At 32.8% G+C, this 20,299-nt stretch overlaps 1 protein-coding gene across 1 annotated transcript in view; it reads left to right on the top strand.

Annotated features, from left to right (window-relative positions):
* The window catches only part of LOC126884825 (engulfment and cell motility protein 2-like), a 32,171-nt gene that overhangs the window by 5,633 nt on the left and 6,239 nt on the right, over nt 1-20,299 (top strand). The window contains exons 3-10 of the mRNA XM_050651082.1: nt 3,359-3,624; nt 3,982-4,235; nt 8,566-8,748; nt 9,991-10,133; nt 12,611-12,701; nt 15,522-15,717; nt 15,768-15,887; nt 16,942-17,097. Coding sequence (XP_050507039.1) covers nt 3,359-3,624; nt 3,982-4,235; nt 8,566-8,748; nt 9,991-10,133; nt 12,611-12,701; nt 15,522-15,717; nt 15,768-15,887; nt 16,942-17,097 — 1,409 coding nt within the window. The remainder of the gene's footprint in view (nt 1-3,358; nt 3,625-3,981; nt 4,236-8,565; nt 8,749-9,990; nt 10,134-12,610; nt 12,702-15,521; nt 15,718-15,767; nt 15,888-16,941; nt 17,098-20,299) is intronic.

The following is a 20,299-nucleotide window of genomic DNA, read 5'->3' as shown; positions in this document are numbered from 1 at the left end:
ATGGTATTGAATCGTGGACCTTGAACGCGGATATATGCAGAAAATTGGAAGCATTTGAGATGTGGCTATATTGAAGAATACTTAAAATCCCGTGGACTGGCGGAATTACAAATCATGAGGTCCTCAGAAAAATTAAGAAGGACCGAGAGGTACTGTCACTATCACTATCAAATATCGAAAGTTATAATACTTCGAATACATTAGCGAAATTAATACCGCTCGAAGGAAGATATGTCTTCCTACAAGCCATCCTGCAAGGAAAAAAACTAGGTCCAGGAAAAATAAAAAGAAGACTTAGATGCTATTACAAACTACTATAAAAGCTATTAGAAACTATTGGAAGTTGTTAGACGCTATTGAAAGCTGTTCGAGGCTATCAGAAGCTAGTGGTAGCTATTAGAAGTTAGTGGAAGCTACTAGAAGCTATTTGAAACCCTTATAAGCTATTAGAAGCTAGTGGCAGCTATTAGAAGTTAGTGGAAGCTATTAGAAGCTATTTGAAACCATTATAAGCTATTAGACGATTTTCAAAGTTATTAGAAGCTATTTGAAGCTACTAGAAGCTATTATAGGTTTTTAGAAGTTATTAGAGCCTATTAGAATATATCTGAAGTTACTAGCAGCTATTATAGTCTGTTAATACCGCTCGAAGGAAGATATGCCTTCCTACTAGCCATACTGCAAGGAAAAATATTTAGAAAACTAGGTCTAGAAAAAATAAAAAGAAGACTTAGATGCTATTACAAACTACTATAAAAGCTATTAGAAACTATTGGAAGTTGTTAGACGCTATTGAAAGCTGTTAGAGGCTATCAGAAGCTAGTAGTAGCTATTAGAAGTTAGTGGAAGCTACTAGAAGCTATTTGAAACCCTTATAAGCTATTAGAAGCTAGTGGCAGCTATTAGAAGTTAGTGGAAGCTATTAGAAGCTATTTGAAACCATTATAAGCTATTAGACGATTTTCAAAGTTATTAGAAGCTATTTGAAGCTACTAGAAGCTATTATAGGTTTTTAGAAGTTATTAGAGCCTATTAGAATATATCTGAAGTTACTAGCAGCTATTATAGTCTGTTAATACCGCTCGAAGGAAGATATGCCTTCCTACTAGCCATCCTGCAAGGAAAAATATTTAGAAAACTAGGTCCAGAAAAAATAAAAAGAAGACTTAGATGCTATTACAAACTACTATAAAAGCTATTAGAAACTATTGGAAGTTGTTAGACGCTATTGAAAGCTGTTCGAGGCTATCAGAAGCTAGTGGTAGCTATTAGAAGTTAGTGGAAGCTACTAGAAGCTATTTGAAACCCTTATAAGCTATTAGAAGCTAGTGGCAGCTATTAGAAGTTAGTGGAAGCTATTAGAAGCTATTTGAAACCATTATAAGCTATTAGACGATTTTCAAAGTTATTAGAAGCTATTTGAAGCTACTAGAAGCTATTATAGGTTTTTAGAAGTTATTAGAGCCTATTAGAATATATCTGAAGTTACTAGCAGCTATTATAGTCTGTTAATACCGCTCGAAGGAAGATATGCCTTCCTACTAGCCATACTGCAAGGAAAAATATTTAGAAAACTAGGTCTAGAAAAAATAAAAAGAAGACTTAGATGCTATTACAAACTACTATAAAAGCTATTAGAAACTATTGGAAGTTGTTAGACGCTATTGAAAGCTGTTAGAGGCTATCAGAAGCTAGTGGTAGCTATTAGAAGTTAGTGGAAGCTACTAGAAGCTATTTGAAACCCTTATAAGCTATTAGAAGCTAGTGGCAGCTATTAGAAGTTAGTGGAAGCTATTAGAAGCTATTTGAAACCATTATAAGCTATTAGACGATTTTCAAAGTTATTAGAAGCTATTTGAAGCTACTAGAAGCTATTATAGGTTTTTAGAAGTTATTAGAGCCTATTAGAATATATCTGAAGTTACTAGCAGCTATTATAGTCTGTTAATACCGCTCGAAGGAAGATATGCCTTCCTACTAGCCATCCTGCAAGGAAAAATATTTAGAAAACTAGGTCCAGAAAAAATAAAAAGAAGACTTAGATGCTATTACAAACTACTATAAAAGCTATTAGAAACTATTGGAAGTTGTTAGACGCTATTGAAAGCTGTTAGAGGCTATCAGAAGCTAGTGGTAGCTATTAGAAGTTAGTGGAAGCTACTAGAAGCTATTTTAAACCCTTATAAGCTATTAGAAGCTAGTGGCAGGTATTAGAAGTTAGTGGAAGCTATTAGAAGCTATTTGAAACCATTATAAGCTATTAGACGATTTTCAAAGTTATTAGAAGCTATTTGAAGCTACTAGAAGCTATTATAGGTTTTTAGAAGTTATTAGAGCCTATTAGAATATATCTGAAGTTACTAGCAGCTATTGTAGTCTGTTAGAAACTATAAGAAGCTATTATAAGCTATTAGAAGCTAGTGGAAGCTATTAGAAGCTATTTGAAGCCATTAGAATTTGGGCGTATATTATATTTATAATATAATTATTATTATATTTCGATTTGGGCGTCGAAACGTTAATAAAATTATTTTTTTCATTTTAATTGTGGCTTATTTCCCATATAAATAATTAATCATAAAAATTCCACAAGGAAATAGCTTCAGAACAACATTAGAATTTATTGGAGGCTTTTAAAAGCTACTAGAAGTTATTATAGGTTAGAAGCTGTTAGTAGCCATTGAAAGCCATTTTAAGCTATTAGAAGCCAGTGAAAACTATTAGAAGTTATTGGAAGCTACTTGAAGCAATTAGAAGCTATTGGAAGCTGTTCAAAGTTATTAGAAGTCATTGTAAGCTATTAGAAGCCAGTGGAAACTATTAAAAGTTAGTAGAAGCTATTAGAAGCTATCTGAAGCCATTAGAAGCTATTAGACGCTTTTATGAGTTACTAGAAGCCATTTGAAGCTACTAAAAACTCTTAGACTCTATTAGAGCCTATTATAAGCTAATTGAAGCTACTAAAGGCTATTATAGTCTGTCAGAAGCTACAAGAAGCTATTATAAGCTAGTGCAAGCTTAGAAGCTATTAGAAACCTAGTTGCATCCAAGTGCACCCAAATGCATCAACACATTATTAGATATTAATTGGTTTACCTCTGTAAGAGATACACTGTCTGTTGCCTCAAGTCTATCCAGATGGATGGGTGCTTGCTTCTGTACCATAACCAAAACTTGAATGTGTTTTCGATGTGTTTTTTAGAAACTTTTAGTACCTAAATTTTAAAGAAAACAATTTTAAACACTGGGCTCCTTGAGATCCTGGGCAAGTACCTACTTTTCTTTTCAATTCATTAATTTCTATATTTATTTGTATTTCTCTATATGTATACCAGTAATCCCGTTTTTTATGTTTTAGTGGCTAAAGACAAGCATCTAGAAATAGTGAAAACTTTTACCACAGATAAAACTCTCAAAGACGAAGAGCTTTTAGCTCTACTGATAACAATTTGCCATTTATTCCTTAAAGGATACCATGACAATATGCCAATAGATTTACTACAGAGAACCATAGAAATTGTTAGGAACGAATCAAATGATGTGGACAATGTGCAATATGCTCTAGCGATCTTGCACAAAATACTGATTAATAGAAATATAGAGTTTATATCATGGAAAGAAAAAGTGAGTATTTTTATGCGAAGCTTCTATACTTGCGTTGTATTATTTTTTCTCTATAGTAAAATGCTGAGGCGGGCGTCACAGAAGTAGCGCCATAAAACACGAAATAGCGGTCCGTGGTTCGCAGTCACAGTAAACAGACGGAAGAGTCCATTTACGCGACGAAGGGAGTCCGTTATACAACATGTAAACTTTTTCAAATTACATAATAAAATAACTTTCTTCAATTTTAAAAATTCACATAATATAGTATGAAGCTTCGCGCTAGTCTATACCGTCTGCTATACACTATACCTACCACTTGTTTTCTTTAAATATATTTAGTAGGTATTATGTAATTAACAACTTTTTGATTTTCAGATCATCAGGGAGATCCCTATAATATGCCTCATCCCTTACATCCGAAGGGTTGATGGTAAGAAATTGCAATACGGAGTATTATTACTTATAAACACCATCATAAGGTTGTGCAAAGGGGATCAAAAGAGACACCTGATCAAAGAAATGAACTTGACCAAAAATAGGGAAGATATTTATAAGTACATTATTGAAGCTGGAGATATTGATAAAAAGATGGAACACGAACTTTATGTTATACAGACATATATTTTAAGGTATATATACGAAGGTAGTTATATAGTATAACTCTTTAGATGTACAGAGTTGTTATAAAGTATCTTCTTCTTCTTCCTCTTTATAAGCAATTCTGCTTGTTCATTGGCAGATTGATACCTCTATGGAAGGTTGTCACTCGATGTTTTGCGCAGTAGGCCGATACTTCTTCTACCGATTAGTGATTCTTGCTATTTTGACCACACGTGTTTCCCCTATTCTGCTTAAGTAGTTTTTCTGTATTAGTCTGGGCTGATTATCGGAGAATAGTCCATTTTTGGGAAAAGTTATTTACCAGCAATTTTATTGCTGGAATCGAATCTTACGATTGTATATATTAATAATATAGGTATGCAAAGTCCGCAGATAGTGTGCTACTTTTTTTATAAACAAAATGGCGCCCGAAAATCGTGTTTTTTTTTCAATTTTTGCTCTATAACTCCAAAGATTTTAACTTTACACCAAAAACACCCAAATAAAAATTCACCACAATTAAATTCTGCATAGAGACGTGTTTTTCATAATTCACTTCGATGAAATCTTTCCCCGGAAAAAGCGGGTTTTTCCAACAAAATCTTTAATTTTCAACTAAAATTGTCGATAAGTAATTGTTAATCAATAATTAAATAACTTGGTAATGTAAAAGCCCTTTTCGTAAAGACTATAATTCCAGAAGCCGATGGAAATTGAAGAAACAGTTTAGCAACAATTGAATTGTTAATTAAAAATTTACGGTCGCTATACCTATCTAATGTACTTTACAGAATTGAAATTGGACTATTTAAGCGGCCTCAGGAATATTTTAAAATTATAAACAATTTTTTGGCTTATAAACAAATAAAATATCTCGGGAAATATTAAACTAAATTAAATTATGAAAACGGTATTCGAAAAACAGCAGCAGGACGCTTCTTTTAAAAGAAAAAACGTTTAATTATGACGAGCAATTCCTGAGATATAACCGGTTAAAGTTGACCGGAATTTACGGCAAAGATATGAACAATAGGATCATAATTTTTAAACCATCTCTTTTTTATTTTTGTCCTCTTTCTCCACACCAGTTTTCATATCTTTGAAATACTCATAACATATATTATGATAATAAAAACTATCGATAATACGTGTGAAAATTGCCAAAAATAGCAAAATTCCAATCAAAAATTAGGTTGGAGAAAATGTAACCCTAAAAGTTCAAAATCGGTATACGTAAAAAAATGAATTTTCTCGGCTTCCCATGGAGCAATTTCCTTCATTCTTTTTTTTTTTTTTTTTTGTTCTCAAGTAACTCGAGTAGAGCCATCGAACTAACGCATTATTAAATGTCAAACTTGCTTTTGTTTTGTTATAATAAATTAATTTATTTATTATAACACAAAATTTTAATTTATAAATTAATAAATGAAAAATAGTTTCTGTCCTTGTGGGATCGGTACTCACCGGAGGGACCGCAGACGTTCGGAAACAATTAGCGTCTCTTTGCAAAGACAATGACGTCGACTTTGCAAAGTAACAAGACACTTACTCAACACACACACACTACACATTACTCCCCTGACTTACTGATAAGTTATACAATTACGTGGCTAAAGGTTCTAGTTCTAAACCAAAGCCAGAATCAGAGAGAAAAAAAAAATTTAATTTGTTTAAATAAAAGTTGTTTAAATAATTATACAGCTCTCAAATGAGAATATTTATGTTTTTAACTTAAAACGTACACTTTTAGTAAGTTTATCTAAAAGAAGCCTACAACTGGAAAAAATATGTAGTTTTCTGTTCTTATAAATAAATTAATCTATTATAACAAAACAAAAGCAAGTGTGACATTTAATAATACGTTAGTTTGATACCTCTACTCGAGTTATTGGGGAACAAAAAAAGAATGAAGGAAATTGCTCCATGGGAAGCCGAGAAAATGTATTTTTTTAACGTATACCGATTTTGAACTTTAAGGGGTTACATTTTCTCCAACCTAATATTTGATAGGAATTTTGCTATTTTTGGCAATTTTCACACGTATTATCGATAGTTTTTATTATAATAATATATGTTATGAGTATTTCAAAGATATGAAAATTGGTGTGGAGAAAGAGGACAAAAATAAAAAGGTGATGGTTTAAAAATTATGATCCTATTGTTCATATCTTTGCCGTAAATTCCGGTCAACTTTGACCGGTTGTATCTCAGGAATTACTCGTCATAATTAAACGTCTTTTTCTTTTATAAGAAGCGTCCTGCTGCTGTTTTTAGAATACCGTTTTCATAATTTAATTTAGTTTAATATTTCCCGAGATATTTAATTTGTTTATAAGCCAAAAAATTGTTTATAATTTTAAAATATTCCTGAGGCCGCTTAAATAGTCCAATTTTAATTCTGTAAAGTACATTAGATAGGTATAGTATCTTTTTATGAAAAAATCATAGTTATTCTTATGCATCATAATTATTGTCGTTATTATAGCGACCGTAAATTTTTAATTAACAATTCAATTGTTGCTAAACTATTTATTCAATTTCCATCGGCTTCTGGAATTATAATCTTTACGAAAAGAGCTTTTATATTACCAAGTTATTTAATTATTGATTAACAATTACTTATCTAAAATTTTAGTTGAAAATTAAAGATTTTGTTGGAAAAACCCGCTTTCACCGGGGAAATTTTTCGTCAAAGTGAATCGGGAAAAACACGTCTCTATGCAGAATTTAATTGAGGTGAATTTTTATTTGGGTGTTTTTGGTGTAAAGTTAAAATCTTTGGAGTTATACAGCAAAAATTGAAAAAAACACGATTTTCGGGCGCCATTTTGTTTATAAAAAAAGTAGCACACTATCTGCGGACTTTGCATACCTATATTATTAATATATACAATCGTAAGATTCGATTCTAGCAATAAAATTGCTGGTAAATAACTTTTCCTTGTATTTTGCTAATTAGCCCAGAGTATATCCTCTTCCTTTGTTGACGCTTTTGATGATTTCATCCATGATTAAATTGAAGAGCATAGGGCTCAATAAGTCCACCTGTCTTATTGTGCTGCCTATGTCTATAGGTTTTCTAAGTTATCCATCTATTCTGACTTCCATTTTGTTGTTTTGGTAGATGTTTTCAATAGTTTTTATATGTAGGGAAACTTCTCTATTATACAGAAGATGGATTACATCTTTTAGTCTTAACTCTGTCTTCTTTTTCGAACCTTCTTCTTCTTCAGGTTCTTTCCCCTATTGGAGGTTGGAAATCATCATCGCTATTTTAATTTTATTGGCCGCACTTCTGAATAATTCTAATAAGCTGCAACCGAACCACTCTCTCAAATTTCTTAGCCAGGATATTTTGCGTCGTCCTGGGTTTCTCTTCTCTTGTATCTTCCCTTGCATAATTAACCTAAGTAATACGTACTTCTCGCCCCTCATTTTATGACCCAGATATTGAATCTGTCTAATTTTAACAGTTTTTATAACTTCACATTCTTTGTAACACTTTTATTAGTTACTTTTTCAGTCCACGATATTCTGTGGATTCTCCTGTAGCACCACATCTCAAAGGAGTTTAATTTTTTGATTTCAGACTGTTTTATTGTCCACACTTCCATGCCGTATAGTAAAGTAGAAAAAACGTAACAACGTAGCATTCTTGTGCGGATCTCTAGATTAAGGTTACGGTTGCAAAGTAAGTTCTTCAATTTTATGAACGTCTTTCTTGCTATTTCTATTCTAGATCTGAATTCTTTTGTTTGATCTCCTACTTCGGTTAGCCACGTTCCTAAATATTTATATGTTGTTACTCTTTCGATCGTTGTATTATTGATGATCAGGTTATCTACATTTTGTGGTTTTTTGAGAATATCATTGATTTCGTTTTCTTGAGATTCATTTGCAGTCCATACCTTTCACATGCATTGTATACATGTTGTATTATGTACTGTAAATCTTCCATGTCACTTGCAAATATGACCGTATCGTCCGCATATCTAATATTATTAATGCTATTTCCGTTGACCAAAATACCTTCCACAATATCCAATAAAGCTTCTTGAAATATCACTTCACTGTAGACGTTGAATAAGAGTGGTGAAAGTATGCACCCTTGTCGAACTCCTCTAAGTATACTTACTTCCTCTGTCAGTTCTCCTTCGACTCTTACTCTTGCTTTCTGATTTTGATACAGATTCGATATAATTTGTAGATCTCTACTATCTATGTTTTTGGTCTTAAGAATACTTAAAAGCTTTTCATGTTGAACCCTGTCAAAGGCTTTTTAAAAACTATGAAGCAAGCATATATATCCTGATCCATTCTTTTCGAACCTACAAAATAATAATCTTTTTGTTTTTTTAGTTTGTATAATGAAGCCTTAAACAGTGAAGTAGGTTTGAACGATAACAATGTGTTTAAAAGAGAAGAATTCGAATTGCCGGAAGACGACATAAAAAGATTAACATTGTTACTAGATTTTGATGAAGTTCGTAGTTCCAGAAGTAATTCTATTGAAAACTTGCTCACCTATCAACAAGCAGAAAGGTATAGTATTCATAAAGAGTTATTTCAATGGTGTTTCCTTCATTTTTGTGTTTATTGTTTTTTAAAAATATCAGAATGAATGAACCCCGTTATAGGCCTCTTCAGGGTACAGAATCTCCCTTTCGGGAACATGGGGGTGGCATTAGAGAGTAATGCAGGTGGAGAAGCAAAACTGCTAGTGGGGGAGGTTTTAGAAAGTGGTTAAATTGTGGACAGAGGCTATAGGAGTCTAAGGAAAATCGTTTTGAATCAACTCTTTACCAGCGAAGGTACCAAGATGTCATCAGTATGCTTGAAAACGGCTCTTGGATCAGCATTTGGGGATGCAGGTTAAGTTATCTGCGACATATTAGGGGGAACTGTTCTAAAATATCATAATACTCATCAGGAAGTTCCTTTCTGGCCAATTGTAGAAGATTGAGTGGAGGGAATGAAACTTTATTTCTGGGTCTCCTGGTGAGTAGAGATGTTGAAAAAATATCTATTCGTTACAAAGTACTCGTTACTTACGAATACCGAAAGTAACGATTACTATACAGAGAGGCAAATCGTTACTTTTATTACTTTGATTACTCTGATTACTTCGTACCAATCGTATCAGAGCGAGTAACGACTATTGTATCTACTTTGATTACTCTGATTACTTCGTTACTTTGTACCAATCGTATCAGAGCGAGTAACGACTATTGTATCTACAACCAGTACATTTGATTACTTTCTACCAATCGTATCCCAGCGAGTAAAAACAGATCGGTGAAGGTCGTTCTTATATCGGAATACGAATACCTATACAAAATACTCAAATACAAAAATAACAAAAGTAATCATAGAGTAATCAAATAATTTTTATCCCTTAAACAGATCGGTGAAGGTCGTTGTTATATCAGAATACCTATACAAAATAACTACCTACTGAGAAATACGATTTTCGATATGATTACCGGTACTCAAATACAAAAGTAACAAAAGTAATCATAGTAACCAAAGTAACGAATACTGTAAATGATTACTTTATACAAAAGTAACGATTTGTAACGAATACTCGAAAGTAACTATAATCAACATCACTACTGGTGATGCCAATAAAAATACCAAAAAATTGAGTGAATATATACAATACTCCGGTACAAGTCCAGTACTTTCTACTCTCTATATTTTTCCTTAATGTACTGTCCTTATGTCCTGTACGCAATAATTTTTTTTCTTCACCAGCATCGCTCTAATCACATTTTTTTTTTATAGATTTTCCCTAGCTTCTGTAGTCAGCGATAGAAGTGTAGATTCTAGAAAATCATCTACAATATGTACACCAAGACTGCGACACACCAGTTTTAACATTGATTACGAAAACCTTACGATTAATTACCTTACCTTAGAAGCACTGAGTAAGTAAAACAAAAACCTTCTCTTTATTACGTCTTTTACATTCTTCTTAGCGTTAGCAATTACATAGGCAAGTTGTTCACGGTCTTCATCGTTAATCTGGATAGTTATTCAGCTCTGCGTATTCATGTCCAATCGCGAATGTTCCTGAGATATGAGATTTGCTTCCTGCCAATTCCACTGCGGCTCTCAATTTTACCTTTCATGATAATCTAAAGGATACTGTACAAATGTATTCTAAATTTCTAAAAACATGTCCTAGGTATGAAAATTTTCCAATTTTAATAGTTTTCAGTAAAACTTACAAACATTTACTCTATTTAACACTGCATCGTTGGTCTGCATCGCTATCCAGAGTATATCAGCCTTCAAAGTCCAGGTCTCCATTGCTATACAACATCACTGACCAAATCAGTTCGACTTTTTAAATAATAAATGTACCACAGATGCCATGTTTTCTGTACTACATGAGGTTTATCAAGTATTAAACAATAATCTGCACACTGCCACTGTTTTTTGTGATTATGCCAAAACTTTTGATTGTGTAAATCACGACATTTTCTTCAAATTTCTTCGAACTGGTTTCAATCTTACTTGGATAATAGGAAACAACTGGTTAGAGCAAATGATACAGACTGTCTCAAAAATGTTGTATGTGGGGTACCACAAGGTTCAGTATGGGGTCCCCTACTTTTCTTTATCTTTATTAATGACATCACTAGCTTAAAAATCGATGGAAAAGTTTTTCTTTTTGCTGATTATACCAGCATCACTTGGAGCAACTCAAATATCGCAACTCTTCATGCTACTATAACTTCTGATCTACTCACAATAAAATCCTGGTCCGATTCAAATTTACTCTCTTTTAACGTAGATAAAACAGTAGCATTATCCTATAAAGGAGCTCTTCAACCCTTACCTCTTCATAACAGCCAGATCAGTATCGTTGATTCTGTAAAGTTTCTTGGTATTTTTTTAGATAGCAACCTTAAATGGTCCCCTCATATTGATGTGTTAAGCAAGAAACTATCCTCAGCTTGCTTGGCAATAAGATCTGTTTCGAAGGAAATGAATTTAGCCTCTTCCAAAATAACATATTTTTCTTTGTTCGAGTCCGATCTTCGATATGGTCTCCCTTTTTGGGGTTCTGGTACGGCTGCCCAATCCGATGTTATTTTTAAATTACAAAAAAGAGCAATAAGATATCTGTTTGGCCTCAGAAGAACAACACATTGCAGAAGCTACTTCAAAGATCACAGGATTCTAACACGACCTTCTTTATATATTTTAGAAACTGTTTGCTTAATTCGTAAACATATATATGTCTTTCCAGCAAGACCTAGACATGACTATTCCACCAGAAATTCTACCTTTGACATCTATTTACCGATCCCATCCAGTGAGTTCTGCAAAAAAACTTTACAACCATCTCCCACTACAACTTAAATCTGCAACATCTTTCCCCAATTTCCGTAAAATGACTAAAGCCTATATCTGAAAGACCATATTATTCAATAGCAGTGTTTCTTAACCAATAACTAAGAAAGTACAGTATTCTTATTTATAAGTAGAATCTTAATCTATATTTGAGTGTCATATGCAGCAGCTTAACTTAACTTATTAAATTTCTTAAGGTAGATTATGCAATTTGCAATTTTTTTTTAAATTTTGCAATAGATTGTTTTTGCTTTTTGTTTCACTTCATTATATTTTATTTATATTGACGATTTATGTCATTTTAGTGAATTGTATTATTTGTTATTGTTCTTATTTATGATTCTTGTAAGCTTTGTCTATAAAATTGTTAAATTTTTCATGACCATAAAGCATATTTCTATTCTATTCTATTCTAAATATAGCATTTGATCATTCCTTGATGTTATGTTAGGTTTAAGCTGTGATTAGAGAAGAATGATTCGATTATTAGAAACGTTGTGTAAGCTGCTTCAATTCTGCATTTGATCTCTTTTCTTGGATCTAGTTGATAATGTAGCATCCCAGATATTTAAGCCTTGCTTTTATTAGTAGAGTTAGCGATGGAGTAATCCGGGCAAGTACTAACTATCCCTGCAGTTCTACCAATGAAAACGTTAAGTACTAGATTACAGTAGAGTAGAGTAAAACGGCTACTCTAGCAATTAGACTAGTTCAGCTAAAAAGCATGCTAGTGTACTCGACCGCTAACTCTACTAATGAAAACAAGGTTTAAAGTGAGTAACTATCTCAATGTTTCGTTGATGTATCATATATGTTAAAATAATTAATCTTGTGTTAGAAGATATTAATTTATCTTCCTATATCTACAGTATCTCATGCTATGACATCAACAGTAAGTTGCAACGTCGACTCCTCCAAGTTTCTTTGCTTATCTCTTTTTTTTTGTATAATCTGCCATTATTTTATTTATTTTCTCTGTCTTCGTTATATTTTATATGTGGAGGCTATTTATGCTATATTAATTATTAAATAATATTTTTAGAACATTATAAAGACAATCACAAGAAGAATTACTGCCAATCACAAATTGAAGAACGAGTATATGAACCCGGAATATTTGTTACCAGTGAAAAGTTAGTAAAATTTTGTTTTCTAATACCTTATTGTAGACAAAGAATGTATTAGAATAAGTCGGGGTAAATCCAGGAGTGGCTTGGGCAGGTGTGATATTCCTGAAGTAGATCTATCACCTGCCGTAATCACAGAGAGGTATGCACCTGGTACCTGGTCAACAGTTCTTTGGAAATTAAGAACAAATATAAAATATACTATTTATTTGTCAATTTCTATCAATATTAACACTCACAAAAAAGGTAGTGAACAAGATTCGCATAACTCAGAGGGCTATGGAGCGCCAGATGTTGGGTGTCTCCCTGAGGGACCGAATCCCAAACGAAGAAATACGTCGTAGAACAAAAACAGCGGACGCCGTCGAAAGAATCGCGTCGCTCAAGTGAAATTGGGCAGGACACGTGCGTCGCTAGATTGTCAAACAACCGATGGACAAAACGTATTGTCGAGTGGAGGCCACGAGAAGAAGCACTACGGAGCATAGGACGACCACCAACCAGATGGGCTGACGATCTGAAGCGTATTGTCGGCAACTGGATGCAAGCCGCATAAAACAAAGAAATATGGAAAGAGCTGAGGGAGACCTATGTCCAGCAGTGGACGCGTACGGGTTGATGATGATGATCTATCAATATGTCTATTTCTTTTATAATGGTAGCGGAGCCCAATCGGGGATTTTTGCAGTTACTCAAATGCGTCAGAAAATCACATGAACAGAAATCTTGTATTACCCTGTAAATGTACCCCTACCATATATTGGACTCTTAAATACAGCGAAATTCATTAAGTGGGGTCCGAAAGAAAATCGATCCTTAAAAAACTCGAAATAGTCAGATTAAGACAAGTACATGAAGAACAATGTATATTTAAAAAAGAATGTGTGTGTACTTTGTACGCACGTAAGAAGTTATACTTCTACTACATATTATGTGATTTTTAAGACAATACCAAAAATTTAAAAAAATAAAAGAATAAAACGCACATAAACACATTGAAAAATGCCACAAAGAAAAAATGATTTCTGAACGATAATAATTGTTGGCAAAAATTTTAAATACGCATTTTCTGAAAAAAAAAATTATATAACAAATATACTTACAATCATAAAATGCATAAAAAAATAAAAACTTGCATCGGGAATCGAACCCGTGACTTTCGGGGCGCTTTGATTCGTAATCGAAGCCTAGACTCACTCGTCCAATTCCACATTATTTGTTATGTGGAAAAATAGGGTAACTGAACGTTTTACTGTTTGACAGTTGTTTTGAATATAATTAAATTATGCAGTTTAAATTTTGTGGAAGAAAATATTAAAATATAACAAAACAGTAAGAAAACAATATATTAGATGAAGATTGGTAGAACTTTTGTTGGTAATCAAATTAAGTATGTAAATCAAAGCATTACATACCTACTAGATAAATAAATCTACGCCAAAAAATCATAATTTAAAAATAAAAATCGAACCTAATTTGGGATTTCTCTCTAAAATCCCCATTCTTGAAAAAATAAATGTACAGTAGAGCGTCGATTATCCGAACGTCGATCAACCGAACGACCGCTTATTCGAACTATCGACTCCCGCGTCCCGCACTCGAATACCGAGCAAGCGTTAGTAATTGACGCTTAAAATATCTTCAATTTTCTTCAATATTGTATCCAAAAATAATTATGTTGTTGCAAAGACTGCACTTTTTTGTTTAGTTGCTAGTTGTCATTATCAAGATATAAATAAATATGTAGGTATATAAATATGGCTTTTATTCACTTGTGGATAAAATGTATGACTATAAATATGTATCAGTATATTGTAGTTCGATTATCCGAACAAATCGGTTTTCCGAACACCTATGTCCCCCAATTAGTTCGGATAATCGACGCTCTACTGTATTTCAACCAAATCCACATGTATAGTTACAATAGGATTATAATAAAAACTACTTACCAAATTAGAATGAGTTTTCCTTGTCCAAAATAGTCCAAAAGTTCAAAAATATAGATATATGAAAACTATTTAAAAAGGCAGTATAACTATTAACTAACTTTTGTTTGTTGTTTCTTTTCACACAAATTTTAAAACGCAACAACCATAAATAATCAAACTACAGCTGTACCACTGCCGCCATATTGAATAATTTTTGACATGTCATTTGAACATCCAATCAGAACAAAGTTATAATGCGCATGCGCCGGGATCATAGGTTTTAACATATATAAATTCACCCTCATATCGCCGGTAAAGAAGTATAACTTCAAAAATCTGACGATTTGGGCGGTGCGTAAGGAAATGGGTGAGTCACAAAGTTTCACAAAAAAAACCGAATATTTCCCGAAATGAACATCAGATCGAAAAGATGAAAAATACGTGTTTAATTTTTTTTTAATCTATCTAATGATACTAAACACAACCCACCACGGAGAGGGGTGGGGGTACCTTTAATAATTATTTAAATAGGAACGTCGCGATATTTCGCGAAATGAACATCAGATCGAAAAACTAAAAAATACGTGTTCAATATTTTTCACAACTCTATCGAATGACACCAAACACGACCCCCCAAGAGGTGAGGTGGGGGTGACTTTAAAATCTTAAATAGGAACCCCATTTTTTGTTGCAGATTTGGATTCCTTTCGTCAAAATAAGTAACTTTTATTCGAGACCTTTTTTCGAATTACGGATAGATGGCGCTATAATCGGAAAAAACGATTAGGACCTAATCTTCACAACCCAATAGGTCCCCATAACGCTCGATAACTGCAAAATTAACATCCTTGGCTCCCCTACTATAATACATATACTAAAGATGTTTATTATTTTTTAGAGTCGTAAAAATGTTGGCCAAAATATTAGACATAGGCTTAGACCCACCTGATTCTAAAAAGATATTCTATCAGCCCATCGTCTTCAATTCCTCTGCTAAAAATTCATTTTTCCTTGAGCTCTTCTCCAGAACTATGTGGTTGTTGTCCCGAACAAGAAGAGAGATGAAAGTATCAACAATTGAAGATTATCCAAAAGTAAGGATATTTTTTATCTCTCTATTTAAATACATATTAATAATTTTTAGTTGATGAGGGCGTTAAAGAAGCAAGTCAAAATGGTTCTGAATAAGAGGCCTTTGAATTTCAAAGAACTGACAACAGATATGACTAACTTGAATTTTGACGCAGTTTTGAAGAAGTGGCAGGTAAGCTCAAATAATTTGCAATTTATACAATTTATACCGTCGATCGGACGGCCAAGTTGGCTAAGGAGCAGTCGATCGACAAGTTTAGTGGATTTGCGATCGTAGTTCGAGCCCCAGCCCGGTCATTTGAAATTAATAAAAGGCCAACGTCGTAGTATAAAATTTAATAGAATCTACGACTTGGTCTGGAATAAACTGGTGTCTGATCGGCCTCTGGAGGAGCGGTACAGCAAGGGATAAGGGCTTGTGGTGATACTCCTCCATAGATCCCTACCGAAGGGCGTTGACGCCTAATAACGGTGAATATATATAATTTATAAGATCATAGTACGAGCGGGTCTTCTTCTTCGTGTGCCTCATCCTTTAAGGACAATGGCGATCATCACGACCCATTCTACTCTGTCTGCAACAGTTCTGAATCTGAAGAGTTCTATTCTTGTTTTCCACTGCATTGCTTTAAATTTTTCAACCACGATGTGCGTCGTCTCTCTGCGGTCCTCTTTTTCTTTCCACTTTTCCTTCTATAACCAATAGCATTAACTCATATTTTTCATTTCTTAGTATGTAATCAAAGTAACTCATTTTTCTTTCCTTCATAGTGTTAAGTATGTATTTCTTTTTCTTTTTCATCTTTCTTAATACTTCCGTGTTTGTTACGTGTTGTGTCTATGATATTTTCCACATTCCACATTCTTCTAAAACACCACATCTCAACGTTGGCAAGAATTGTTTAGGTGCGTCCGTAATTATCCAGGCTTCAACTTCATATAAAAGGAAAAGAATAAGTAGTATCTCAATACTCTAGTTCTAATTTCTATTTCCATTGCATAATACCGTTATCATCTTATTAAACGACTCTTTAAAATCTGCAATTTACTACATATCTAGGGGAGGCTTACGACTGATTAAGAGAAAAGAATATTTGATTATATTTAGTACAAAATATTTCAGCGTTTTTACATGCAAGCAATCAATTCCTTAGTTAGGATTCTCAAAACTTTGCTATAAAAAAATCAAATAACCAATCGATATGCTAACCAAACTTATTTTTTAGGAAGAAAAAGATGCAGAATTAAATGAACTTCTACAGAACCATCCTTGCATCAAAGAATTACGAGAAATGTATTTAAAACAGAACGAAAAGTATATATTTGAAAACAGACTGAACACATTGAAACATGGTGAAACCTTTCACAGATATATTGATAAAGTAAATAATTTTTTATATACACTCACCGGCACAAAATTCCGCCACCCAAAATTTTTGATTAAGTTTGACAATTTATAACTTTATTATTTGTGCTCCGATTTTCAAGATTCTTACACCAGTTTGTAGGTACATGTATTCATATTGTTTGGTATTATTCCGGTAACAAAAAATTTTGCTTGCATGTCATTGTACAAGGGTGAAAGGAAGCGTTGTATTTTCTCCTAATTTTAAAAAATTCTGTGGTAAAATGGAATAGCTGATTTTATTTCATAGTACTTTCATATTTTCCCGGAGGCATCATCAACATTTTGTTTTTTGAATTATCCGAATATCTTTTTTCTTGTAAGAGCTGTACCATTTTTTGTAAATAAAAACACTGATTGACTCATAAAATTGAGGTTGGATTGATAAGATTAGAATGGCCCGCATGCAGCCCAGATCTCAATCATATTGAGCATTTATGGGATGAATAAAAAAAGAATGTGTGTGTACTTTGTACGCACGTAAGAAGTTATATTTCTATTATATGATTTAAACGAAATTAATATACTTTTTATTTATATTTTGTTTAAATATTAAACTAATTTATACTTACTACTTCTCAAACATTTTTATTAGAACAGTGCCAAAAATTAAAATAATAAAAGAATAAAACACACACAAACACATTAAACAAGCCACAAATGATGTCTGAACATTAATTGTCGAAAATTTTTTTAACTAAATACGTATTTTCTGAAAATACAATTATAGTATTTTTACTACAAAAACGTTATTACGTAGGTCAAAATTTTTGACGTAAGAGAACTGTCAAAACATTAGAATGTGACTTTTCGTTATTGTCATGTTTATAAAAATATGGCAATAATGAAAAGTCACATTCTAATGTTTTGACAGTTCTCTTACGTCAAAAATTTTGACCTACGTAATAACGTTTTTGTAGTAAAAATACTATATATAATAAATATACTTACAATCATAAAATGTATTAAAAAAAACAAAAAAGAAAGTTTCGCTGATAAGAGCGGTTGGTATTGGAATTCATTCGCCTTCTCCGCTTAGCCACGGACACTATGTGTCATTATTTACGAAGATCGACTAACTAAACGGATTAAACTTGTGATATTTTGAAAATTGATCAAATTATTTTAATTTTGAATTGAAATGATTTAGAATTGAAAAAATACAACAAAACATAGAGTAAAAAAACAATATATTAGGTGAATATTGATAGAAATTTTGATGGTAATCAAATTATATAAATAAAAGTATTACATACTATGTATTTTGGCATATCAAATAGGTAGGTTTATACCCATGATACATTAACAATTATTACGTACCTGTTGCTTTTAAAAACTATTTAAAAGTCACTACAATATTATAAACTTTTTGTTTCTGTCCTCACAACAATAAAACTAATATATTATACATTTGTTTACCTTTACCTTTACCTCCAAACCACAGCTGCCATATCGGATAATTTTTGACATGTCATTTGAACATCCAATCAGAACAAAGTTATAATGCGCATGCGCCGGGCTGATAGGTTTTAACATATAAAAAAATTACCCTCTATCGCCGGTAAAGAAGTATAACTTCAAAAAAGCTATTTGCCGTCATCCTAGGCCTCCAGAAAATTTGGTACAGTTATGGCCCTGGTAGAGGAATATCGGGCTATTCCCCAGGCAAGGAAAACACATCTTTATTAGATGCTAAACAGATTGCGAGCAGTCGTTGCTGCAAGAGGTACCATAATCGCTATATATAAGGTACTATAACCGCTATTGAATTGTTTTGTTTTGTTGTTAAATTTGTTTTGTTTTGTTAATTTTAGTGCGTTTGATATTTTTAATTAAATAAACCTTGAAAGCAGTGTTTTTAATTACAGCTCTTACAAGAAACGAGATATTCAGATAATTCAAAAAACAAGACCTTAGTGATACCTCCAGGATAATGCAAAAGGAGTATGAAACAAAATCAGCCCTCCAATTTTTCTACAGAATTTTTTAAAGTTCCTAAAGATCAATATATGTACCTACAAACTCGTGCAAGAATCTTTAAAATCGGAGTACAAATAATAAAGTTATAGATTGTCAAACTTAATCAAAAATTTTGGGTGGCGGAATTTTGTGCCGGTGCGTGTATTTCAATCAGAAGGTACTATACATGCTTCTACTTCGAATAGAGACCCCTATGGAGAATGTCAAAAGCCTGCTCCCATAATTTAATAAATATTTTTCTTCGTCCTCTTTATGAGCAATTATAACTATTCAATGACGGATTGATACCTCTCTGGAAGGTTGTTACTCCATATCATTGATTATTAACTACCCTGTGTAGGTAGTTATTAATCAATGTCCATATTTAGCGCGGTCGACCTATATTTCTTCTACCGATTGGTGATTTATCTCTTGGTATTTTAACCATACGTGTCTCTCCCATTCTGCTTATGTTGTTATTCCATTCTTTTTTTTTTTTTCTATTTAGTGTACATTCGTTTATACACTGTACGTTATATTTTCTTCTGTCGTCACTCCTCTTTCGATCTCTCAGCGTATTTTCTGTAATTCTTTTCAGTACTCTCTTATCTGAAGTTTCCAGTAGGTAGTCATTGTGTTGTGGATATAGCGGGTCTTGTTTCTGATGCATGTCATTATTCTCTCACCCCAAACTCTAGCGGTATAAAGGGCCATTATTATTATTGTGTTTTAATTTTAACTTACTTTTTCTTCAGGTACCTTTTCCTCTAGAGCAGTGTTTCCCAATTGTGTCGTGTCCCACCGTAGCTATGCCAAAAATTCTTCCCCCCCCCCCCCCCCACTGTAACATACAGACTTTTGAATATTATTTACTTAAAAAACAATAGGTTTTAGGGAGAAATCGCTAGTAAATTGTTAACAAAACAGTTAAGTCAATTTTCAAAACATAGTAGGTATAATGAAAAACTCAAATTCAGATTCCAAATAATTTTAATATAGATGTTTCTGTATTACTTAATTTGTTATTTTAATTTAGTAAGATCCTTGCTCTTGATTCTTGCTGCACAGAGCTTTTATATTAGTAGCTAATTTGGTTAGCTTCAGTATCAAGTCTCCACGTGACGTTGTATCCAGCCGATTTCTATTTTACCCGTAAATCATTTACAGCCCTATATCCACATCCCGCTAAATCAGCCCTATTCTATTTGCATTAAGAAATT

Source organism: Diabrotica virgifera, chromosome 5 (genome assembly GCF_917563875.1).
Source record: "Diabrotica virgifera virgifera chromosome 5, PGI_DIABVI_V3a".
In the NCBI taxonomy this organism is placed as follows: Eukaryota; Metazoa; Arthropoda; class Insecta; order Coleoptera; family Chrysomelidae; genus Diabrotica; species Diabrotica virgifera.
This window is presented reverse-complemented; position numbering and strand designations above follow the sequence as displayed.